Source organism: Numenius arquata, chromosome 19 (assembly GCF_964106895.1).
Source record: "Numenius arquata chromosome 19, bNumArq3.hap1.1, whole genome shotgun sequence".
Taxonomy (NCBI): Eukaryota; Metazoa; Chordata; class Aves; order Charadriiformes; family Scolopacidae; genus Numenius; species Numenius arquata.
Genome location: NC_133594.1, coordinates 5,508,207 through 5,518,533, shown reverse-complemented (window position 1 = coordinate 5,518,533; position 10,327 = coordinate 5,508,207). Strand labels below are relative to the sequence as shown.

The 10,327-nt window shown below is 51.7% G+C and overlaps 1 protein-coding gene across 1 annotated transcript; it reads right to left on the bottom strand.

The window, feature by feature from the left end:
* Positions 1–7,473: 7,473 nt before the first annotated feature.
* On the bottom strand, positions 7,474–9,857 carry NAIF1 (nuclear apoptosis inducing factor 1). Its single transcript, XM_074161245.1, has 2 exons — positions 9,353–9,857; positions 7,474–8,191 (listed from the first exon to the last, which is right to left on the bottom strand). Exons 1-2 carry the CDS (start codon positions 9,855–9,857, stop codon positions 7,728–7,730), a joined length of 969 nt encoding a protein of 322 aa, XP_074017346.1. The 3' UTR covers positions 7,474–7,727.
* Between the last annotated feature and the right edge of the window lie 470 nt (positions 9,858–10,327).

The window sequence follows — 10,327 nt, the reverse complement described above, 5'->3', positions numbered from 1 at the left end:
GAAGAGAGCGCGGGGATTGGAGGCGAAGGCTGTCGGTTCGAGCAAGGCCCGCCTCCTGGTTGAGGGGGTGGGCGGGAAGCGGGGGGCTCTGCGGTGGACCCGCTGTCGCCTCGATGGGGAGGGTGGCGAAAGCGCGGCCTGGCTAGTCGTGTGGCTGCCGGGCCCAGGGGTCCCTCGGGCCTTCCAGCCCCCCGGAGTGTCTTGTAGCCCCTCCTCAGGCCGAGCGGCCCCGAGCTGGCACTGGAGTGTGCGGGTCTGGCTGAGGGGATGACAGGCCTTGGCCCCTGCAGCCTGCAGTTGAGGTGTCCCTGCCTGAGGTGATGGGAGAGGCAGCTGTGACAGAGGTGGTCTCTGTGTCCTCTTCAGCAGTGCCCCATGACATCCAGGACCCCTTACCCTGCCCCTGTCCCAGTGCCTTCTGCCCAAGTGGCTCCCCGGTGACATCCCTTCGACAGGTATGTCCCACGTGCTGCAGGCACGTTGCTCTTCAGTGGTGTGGCCACCCTGTCCTCAGGCCTGCGCCTCCAGATGCCACACAGCGGGCCATGGGTCAGGCTGACCAGCAGTGCCTGGGCTGGCTGGCCTGCAGTGGGAGGGAGGCCCTGGCACCACACACCCCCGCGGGCAGCGTGAGGCAGGGCCGGGAGCTGGAGTCTCACCCTCCACGTGTGAGATGTGGCAACCAGTAACACACATCTCTTCATCAAAATGGCTCCCTGTTATTAATGTGCTGCTGCCGTGTCCTGTGCCGTGGCTGGGATCCCTGGTTAGGCAGGATTCCATCGTTTAAGGGCAAGCAGAACAAAATGTCTCTCCTTGTCCTGAAGGAGTCTGCAATCATCAACATGATTTGCCTATTTTTTAAAGTTTGGGATGTGCCTAAGAGTCCCTGTGGCAGAGAAGTTGAGGTTTATATGGGAGGGACTTTTCCCAAGGCTGATTTGCATGTCTGGCAAAACTTGGATGAAAGCCTGGGAGTCCTCACTCTCTTTGCCAGGCTTTGATGCCCAGACTCCTTGCCTTTAATCTTCTCCATCTATGCAGACAATATCAGAGCTATCAAATAATTCTCCCACAATGTGAGTCTTTAAAAAAATACTCTGCTAGGAAAGTACACAGCAAGGTACTTGGATAAAAGTTAAAAACTGGATTAATGTGTTGTTATGATTCTTGCTTACCAGGTTAAGCAGATACACGGACTTTGGGTTGGGAAAAACATTTCATATTGGTACAGTGAAACCAACACAGGAGAGATCAGTCTTCCCATACAGCAGGGTTTGTGGGGGCTACTTTTAAAGGCAGAGCTTGAATTGTTCCATCAGTTGATATCATCTGGTGTTTTCAAGGCTTCGAGACATTGCCAGAGATGGGTTGAGTTTTCTTCTTTCTGTTTCTCAGTTTACTGGGAAGAGCTCAGCCTGCTAAATATTTAATATTTGCCAAGCTGGGATGCTTAAATGCTGGAAGCATCTGAAGAATCCAGCCCAGTCCCTCACACTTCTCATTCCCTGAGTGTACCGCTGACAGACATGTCGATCTTTCGCTTCCATCACTAGGTAAAGGACAAACGATGTTTCTGTTTGTGGTGTGGGAGGAGGCCGTGTGTTATCTGGTATGATTCACTCTGATAAATAACCTCCTCGGAGGACTTCTCTTGTTTATAGCAACAGCCTCAAATGCTAAGGTTTACAGAGACTGTAATCCTTACTGTTCTCACGCATGTTTACAGTTTTATCAGAAACATCTCTTGAAAACCTCAGTGTTTTTATAATTAATTGAATAATGTGACTGATGTTAAAAATAAACGGATTTGGAAAAATGCCCAGTGAACTGCTGAACAGTGTGTAATATAGCAACCGTAGCTGGATTCTCAGGGGTATGTATATTTTCCTAACAAACGCAGTCTCATGACTTAGAGATTAAATCTTTATTAGTTCGAAATTCACCCTGTTGATTTTTCTGTGTTTGTGCTGCATAATTATTTCTGAGGAAATTCACGTTTTTTAAAGGGACAGTGCTCCTCTGCACACGTGCCCTGCTGGGAAAGGTGTCAATGTGGGTGAGTGAGCCCCATGGAGGCACCGCAGAGGGGATGTGGCTGTAGGGTATTTCCATCCATCCACCATCCCGCTGGCTTTATTTTCCGATCCGGGTCCAATCCATTCACAAAGGAGCTGTGTGTGTGAACAGGGCGCTCTGATATATGTTGATTCTGCTTACCCCATACCGAAATGCTCTTGATTTCTCTTTTACGACTTTGGCCCTGCCATGCCCACCTCACCTCTGCTCTGTGAGCCTCGGCCACGTCCCTGCCCCATGCTCTCCCTGACCTAAGCCTCTCCTGATGCCGCTCCCTTGGTGCCGCCGCCACTTCCTCAACTTTTGCTGTCTCAGGGCATCGTCTTATCAGTCTGGGACAATTTATGAGTTTGGGCTCTGCAGTTAAGTCTGGGCCTCACCTCTGCTGTCACCCGAGGTGTGTCCCGCCAGCCAGGGGCTGGGATCTCTCCTCTCTGCTCGCCTTGGGACTGCGAGTGAGCAGGAAAAGAGATGGCTTTTCTTGCCTTCTCCCTCCTCACTTCCAGGATTGAGATAAAGCAGCAGAGTAGAAACAAGGCAAGATAAATTCAGAAGGGACAAAACTTAGCGAGGTGAAGTGAGATGCGTTCTGTAATGTGTTTGGTGAGCCAGCAAATCCTGTCTCTTATCCCAGAAGAATCCCAGATACATCAAGCCCTGTAAACTACATCATCAGCGTCTTCCTCTGGAAAACATCATCACTCTAATCCATTTGTCCTAGCAGCCAAATGATTAAAGTTTGAAAAGTAAATTATACACATTGCTGCAACAGTGTGAACACAGTAATGGCCCTCTTCTGTTACACCTGCAACCTCTGTTATAATAGCTTTAATGAGCTTTCAGCCTCGTCATCCAAAAAGAAAAGATTATCGCACCACACTTTATGCTGTAAAGGTGGTCTTTGCGCTGATGGTGGCCAAGCACCCCCTCTGAGGGGCTGCACGGGAGCCTTCCCCAGAGCTGGGGGGCAGACCCAGGCTGGGGAGTTCCCTAAACGGGGCAGGGGTCGCAGCCCCCACCTGGGGCAGGACATGGCAGCGGCGTGAGCCCTGTCTGCAGCGTGCAGGCTGCTGGAACCCCTGTGAGGGGAATGGGTACCTATTCCCATTCCATGGGATTATCCTATGGAGTTATTCCAGGCTTGCGTCTTCTCGGCTTAATTTAATAACAGGCTGCAAGCTCTACTTTGATCTGCTTGTGTTTTTCTCTAGTTCCATATTTAACTGAACTCATCATCACAAAGGCCAGAACTGTTTCACTTTCTGTGCCAGGCTGGGTTTCCTGTTGGACGTGGGAAGGACACACCTGCCCGGTGGGTTTCTGGCCTGCCAGGAGGGGGGATCCTGTTATTGGCAGAGACAAAGGGAGCACAGGAATCTGGAGTCGGTGGATTCCTTTCCCCAAATATGCGGTCAGACCTGAAAATCCAGCTGCCTGGCTTTTTTTTTGTTTACTGGTTTCCATATCTACTCCAATGTGTCCTGGGAACGTGCAGGAGGACTCTCCGCTGCTTCTTTCCGGGAGGCCTATGGGTGGAATGGGAGCTGGTTTGCCCCTTCCCAAATCTGCCGACTGGAACCCGCTTTGCCTCCAGGCTTGTTGTGTTTATTAAGTGTTATCCCTGTGTCTGTATCCCAGGTGTTGCCTTCGGTGCTCTGCTGGACAAGAGACCTGCTGGCCTGGGCTCTCCCACTGGTGCCGTGCTTCTGTCTCCAGCCCCACAAATGCCGCTGTTACCCCAAAACTGTAAGTCTGTGGTTCCCACTTGACACGGCAACCTCTAATTTGAGATCCAAGGTGGCAGAGGTAACAGAAACTGTCCCTGCTGGAGCTGGGCTTCTCCCTTGGCTTCCTCACCTTGCGGGGCTGGGGCCCCAGGGCTGGAGCCCAGTTTGCAGGTGATGTGGGCTTTGTTTCCGCTCGCTAAAACGCAGCCTGGAAGCTGTGCCGATCATTTGTGTGACGCTTTCAAGAAAGACAAAGAATCTTAAATGCTTCAATTTTCGTACTTAGCAGGCCACACTTGTGCTGACAGTACCTGCTGGCAATAATCTTGTAGATGGCAACAGGAAAAAAACCACACAAAACCCCAGAACAGTGCTGTGTCAAAACAGGCTTGACAAACTTTAAAAACATGCCGGAGGAGGCAAAGGTAATTTAGGTGAGGATGCAGATGATATCATTCCATCCCTCGGCAGGGATCTGCTCCCAGAACTGTGATGTAGCTATGGCAGTGCGCTGTACTCGTGGGATACTGACATGTTTATACGTCTTTTAAAAATCTTAAAACCTGCCCTTTTACCTACAATTAAAGAATTTGTGATTTTTTTTTTTTTTTTTTTAATTTTGTGCTGCCTGATCGATTCTGTGGTAAACTGACCCCAAAGAGCTGTAAGCTCCTGACATCTCTGTGTCCTCTCCCCGTGTTTGTGGGAAGCAGAAGGACCCAGTTTGTGTTCCCAGGCATCCGGACTTTCCTCGGGCTACAGGCCCGAGGATTCCTAATCCCTGAGCTGTGCCCTTTGAATTTCTTCCTCTCTGGGGCTCTCAGTCCTGAGAAGATTCATCAGTGAGAGGAGCAAGGAGGATCACAGAAGGTCTGGACGATGAGAGTAATTTCTGGGACCATCCTCTCGGGGCTGGACACTGGGCAGTACTTTGCCGCGGCCCAGGGTCCCCGTGCCTTGCCCCATTGCACAGTGCCACCTCCTGGAAAGTCGCGCCTGAGCTGCACACGTCAAACAGCAGTTTTGCTCCTGAGGCAGCCAGTGGTGCCTCTTATTGCTGCAAAGTCCATTTTCTGACCCACCAAGAGCCCTCCACCAAACTTCTCTTCCTCCAGCAGGTACGAAGGATGCCACTCGTTGCCCTGCTGCTCGCCCTCACTCCACCACCCTGTGGCAGAACATCCCCCCACGGCTCTTTCCTGCTCTGGATGCTGAATATAAATCTCTGGCTACAGTAGAGGAACACAAATGAACATCTTTTGGTGTTAGTCCTCAGCTTCTGTTCTCCTTGGGCACCAGTTCCCCGTTCAGCTGAATACCCCGTGTATATATTCACCCTTTAAGTGCCCTGTTTACCTCTTCCTCCTGGTTTTGACTTTAAGGGACATTTTTCTCTCTCCCTTCCCAAGTTTGATGACCTCGTCGTGAGCAACAACCAAGCCCCTCATCACGGTGCTCACCCTGTATTTAAAATGTTGCTACATCTTTTTAATGAGACAAAAAATGTGTACGCGGAACTTGCACCTGAATGCTGCTGGCTTGACTAAGCTCTATATTTATCCTGAAAAGACAAGAAAAATAGGTGGTTCCAAGAGCAACACATTTACTCCTACGAAACAGTAACACAGCTTACGTGCTTAGTCACTGAAAAAATGTACACTGCAATTTAAAGCCAAAGGCTGGTACTTCATCCATCATTTTAGGCTATTGTGGCATCTTCTGAGCAGCTGCGAGATTTATGTACTCTGGTAATCTGTCATACACAGTGAAATAACTAGTGCTGCAAGGTAAGGCTGTAAAAGCTGTTATTTGGGAAAAAAAAAAAAAAGACTGTAATTATGTAAATACAAGGGCACAAAGTTCACGAAAAAGAAAAGGCTACTGTGGCGCGTGGCTGTTCACGGCTTTCGTTGGATTCTGTGTGGCAAACTTGTAAACTTTTTGCCCGGGAGCATGCTGAGGAATTCAAACAGCCTGTTTACCAAAAAAACACTTTTTTTAAATTAAAATTCATATTTGTAAAGGAGAGATCATTACACAAATGAGGTAAACCAACACATACGACATAGTTTTCACTTTAAAAATAAATGTCAATCGAGCAATTGATTTGATTCCACAAAGTCCAAGAGGAAGAGTCAGGCGAGTGTTACTCACGCGGTGAGATGCCGGACGAGGTGGGAAGACGCAGCTGATACTGCCCTGACTCAGCGCAGAGATGTCAGTGCCAAAGGGTCAGGAGTCTTCCAGGGACCAACCCCTTGTCACCGCGCTGTCCTCTTCTCCCCCATCAGACTTGGTGACGAGAGGAGATGAGTAAAGGCCAGAAACAGGCAGTGGTGGCCTCTTCACCCACGGCTCTAACCAGGGGTCCCCCACCAGCATTCCCCCCATAAAAGGCTGTGTAAAGGTTTAATTTGATTGTGCAAATTCACTCCCTCATCAGTCATTGCTCACCACTTCTCAGCCCTAACGGAGACTTAACAGCAAGCAAATACCAGCTCTGAAAAAGTTCCATTTCAAAACAATATCTGGCAAGCAACAAGCCCATTAAATGTGACACATTTCAAGGTACAAAGAGAAGAGTTATGCTTCCTTCTATTTTTTTTTTTTGGAAGTTTGCTTCCATACATGTACAAGTGGAGCTTTTCATCTAAATGTTTATGAAGTTACTGCAAGTCTGTGAGAATCACATTCATCACCCCGTGAAATGCAGCCTTCTCATCGAGGACCAAGCCCTACAGCCTGAGCACCTCAAAGAAGAGAAAAGTGGCTGCAATGTTGTTTTACCTGGTATAATGGGAAGGAAATAGTGTGGTGAACCTCAGACCCGTTCCTCAGAACACCACTGGGAGCCAGCTAGCAAAGAATGGCTGTACTCACTTCCAGTCCTAACCAGTACAGACCAAAGACCACCGCCACCAGTAGAACCAAATAACGCTCCAAAAATTCACTCAATTAAACCAGTGGCTAACGAACTCCTAAAAGTAGGCTGTTGGCAATTAATGCACGGCTGAAGCTCTGCAGTCCAGGTCCACTTTGATGGATGAAGGTATCGTGGAGGTGACAAACTATGCAGATGAGACAGAGCTGGAGTTTCACCTGTTACACCCACCTGCGTGAAACTCATCCAGGCCCTTGTGGATTAACTATGCTGAGACAGGCAATGCGTTGCTTCCGATACGTATCCCAGCACAGTATCTGGTAACCAAGACATGAAATTTTCATCACATCTGCCAAGTTTATAGTGAAATTTCACAACCGCGAGCAGATAGAACATGAGGTGAATGCACTATTTTAATCCCATTTTTATCCTCAGGGCACGTGGGTGGGATTTAAAATGTACGTAGGCTCAGTGCTGGTCTGAAAGGGCTGGATGTCACGCTGCAAGAGCAGGATCCATAACTCTCGGTGCAGAGAGAAGGTTGTACCACATCCGGTGCCACGTTTCCAGTAAATGCTTTCAGCAAGAGACAGAAATGCCTTCGCTACCGTTTATGAAAACTGTACCTTGGCAGCTGCAGTACTGCGATATCGCAACAAGACTCTCCACGTTAGGAGTCAGTTAAAGGCTCTAGATCTTGAGAGAGAGAAAGAGAGTGGTGTCGTACTTCAGAGAGCTTTTTCCAAACAGAAATAAAAAAATAACTGTCTTTTTTTTTTTTTTTTTAATAAATCTATTGTTTGAGGAACTAAAGCAACCAATGTTAAGTTCCTGGTTTATTACACATCCTGCTCTGCCTCTGTATGACAAGTCTGAATAGGCAGATTAGCATGAGATTAGCAGAGAAAGCTGTTTAGGCTCAGCAAGACTCCAAGGCGAGCCATTTCACATTGACAAGAGCTACCACCCCTCGCTCCCTGTGTCCACCAGCAGCACGGACAGGTTTTTCCCCCGAGAAAGATGTCCCATCTCTGTTTCTTTCACTGGATCATGCCATCTTGCTGCCCCGTCTGGCTGGGGTCAGCGGTGACCGACGGACTGGGTGTATTGCTCTGCAAAAATCGACGGAAGTCCTTAATCATGGGGCGGAGGACCTGGATGAGGGCACTCAGTGCCGCCTGGGTTCCTTCCATGGCTTGTGCCTGTCGCTCCTGGGCACACGCCTGCACCTCCTGAGAGCGCCGAATCATCTGCAGCAAGTCATTCTGCTGCTCCAGGTGCTGGGCGATCTCCTTCACGTGCAAGTTGGTCACTCGCTGCTCCTGCAAGAGCTTGGCTGAGTTCAGGGCAATTCGGCTTTTCAGCTCCTGGGGTTTCGCAGACACTTCGTGTTGATGCGCCATCATCTCCAAGGGCGCTTCGGCCGTGACTGTGGTGGGGGCTTCAGTTGTGCAGTACTCCACCACCCCGTCCTCCAGACTGTGGTAGGTTGTCTCTGCAGGAACTGAGAACAAAGGAGAGAAAGGGGGTAAGAAGTAGCTGCGATATGGGGATTTTTATCTCCAGGTCTATTGAATGAGTATCACAGGAATAGCGCCTGTTCGGTGAGATAACATACAACGAACAGCAATGCACAAAATGACCTATTTAAGTCTACTCCACCCTCATCTCAGCTTCCGTCAAGGCTGTACAGTCCAAAGCCATGGGGCATGCCTTATCTGTCTAGACAAAATCCTTTCTCAACCTCCAGTTCAGAACAACCTTTCCAAGGGGAATTACCCGACTGACAGAAGGGCCAAGACAAGGCCCAGAATGGCGCTTGTCAGAGGACCGCTGCTCTTCGGGGCAGACTGGGAATTCAGCCTCAGAGACTTTTCATGGAATCACGGAATTGTCAAGAGTTGGAAGGTACCTCTAGAGATCATCCAGTCCAACTCCCCTGCCAAAGCAGGGTTGCCCAGAGCACATCACTCAGGGCTGCATCCAGGTGGGTCTTGAAAATCTCCAGAGAAGGGGACTCCATGACCTCCCTGGGCAGCCTGTTCCAGGGCTCTGTCACCCTCACCGGAAAGAAGTTCTTCCTCATATTTGAGTGGAACTTCCTACGTTCCAGCTTGTGCCCGTTGCCCCTCGTCCTGTCACTGGGAACCACTGAAGAGAGTCTGGCTCCATCCTCCTTCAAGCCACCCTTTAGATGCTTGTAAGCATTAATAAGGTCTCCCCTCAGCCTTCCCTTCTCCAGGCTAAAGAGTCCCAGCTCTCTCAGCCTTTCCTCATAAGGGAGATGCTCCAATCCCTTAATCATCTTTGTTGCCCTACACTGGACTCTCTCCAGTAGTTCCCTGTTGTTCCTCCCCCTCCTTTTGTTCCCAGAGAGAGGGACTGAACAATCTGCAAGATGCAAAGGATACCGGCATCCCTTGTTCTTAAGGACGAGCCTGGCCATCAATGCTGACTTTCAGTACGTGCGTATCTTGCAGCCACTGCCCCCCAGCATGAGGACATTCTGGGAACAGCATTTTAATTACAGAGACTCGGGGGGAGGGGGGGGGATGGTGTCGTTTTGCTGGGGCTTTCCCCGCACAGGCCTCACGGGTGGGTATCGGGACCCCGCTATGACCTTCCAAACTCGGCCCGGGGCCTCTTCAGCGGGCGCAGCACTCACTCTGGGTCAGGGTGACCGTGGTGGCCGAGGCGGTGATGGGTATCTCGGTCCCGTCACCCCCGCTGCAGTCCCCACTCGGCAAACTGATGATGGTGGCTTCTCCCAGCAGGTTGCAGATGCGTTGCTGCATGGGGGTGAGGATAACGGGGGCGGTGGCGGTGCCCGTGGGGTCTTCGCTCTCCGGCCCGTTGCCGTTGCCGTTCTGGCTCTCGCCTCCCCCTTCCATGGCAGCCCGGACTTGGGCCACTTTGCGTCGCACCTCGGTCTTGAGGTCGGACCATTTCTTCTTGACCTCGGGCAGCTCGCGGTGGCAGGTGGCCACGGCGTTGACGCGGCGCAGGATGTCGTGCCAGGCGGCGGCCTTGGCGGCCAGGGGCACGCCCGCGTTGAAGTGGTTGATGAGGAGGTGCTTGCCTCGCTCCAGCTCCTCCACGATGATCTCCACCTCCCGCTCCGAGAAGTTCATCTTCCGCTTCTTGGCTGGGGGCGCCGGGGGGGACGCCATAGCCACGGTGGGGCAGGGGGCACCGAGGAGGGGACACTGAGGGACACCTGCAGGCCAAGGGCGGGGGGGGGGGGGGGGGGGAGCTGGCCGGGCCCAGGGAGCCCTGGGGGAGGCCGGGTAGGGCCGAGGGGCGGCAGGGCCCCCCCAGGCCTACTCACCCCCCGGGGCCGGGGACAACAGGGGGGCCCCGAGGCCCCTTAGGGCCCGGAGGTGACCGTCCCCCCCCCGCTCCCCCCTTGGCACCGCCAACGATACGCAAATTGCGTACCGCAGTCACCCAGCAAACCCCGCTCAACGGCCTCCACCCTGCGACACTGGCGTAATGGCTTCCAGAATCAGCCCCCTTTCCTCCCTCGTCTGATTGGGCAGCTCGCCTGCCCGTCAGGCGGAGGTCTCACCTCCTGCCCGCAGCGCCGCACTGTCATTGGCCAGCCGGGCTGCCCATCAGAGGGGCCGAGACGGTCCCGCCT

Bases quoted from the DNA above. Each gene is read 5' to 3' on its own strand.
- NAIF1 (XM_074161245.1), bottom strand. From the start codon at position 9,857: ATGGCGTCCCCCCCGGCGCCCCCAGCCAAGAAGCGGAAGATGAACTTC. The intron at 8,192-9,352 runs GTGAGTGCTGCG...CTTTGTTCTCAG, and splicing joins CACGGTCACCCTGACCCAGA to TTCCTGCAGAGACAACCTAC.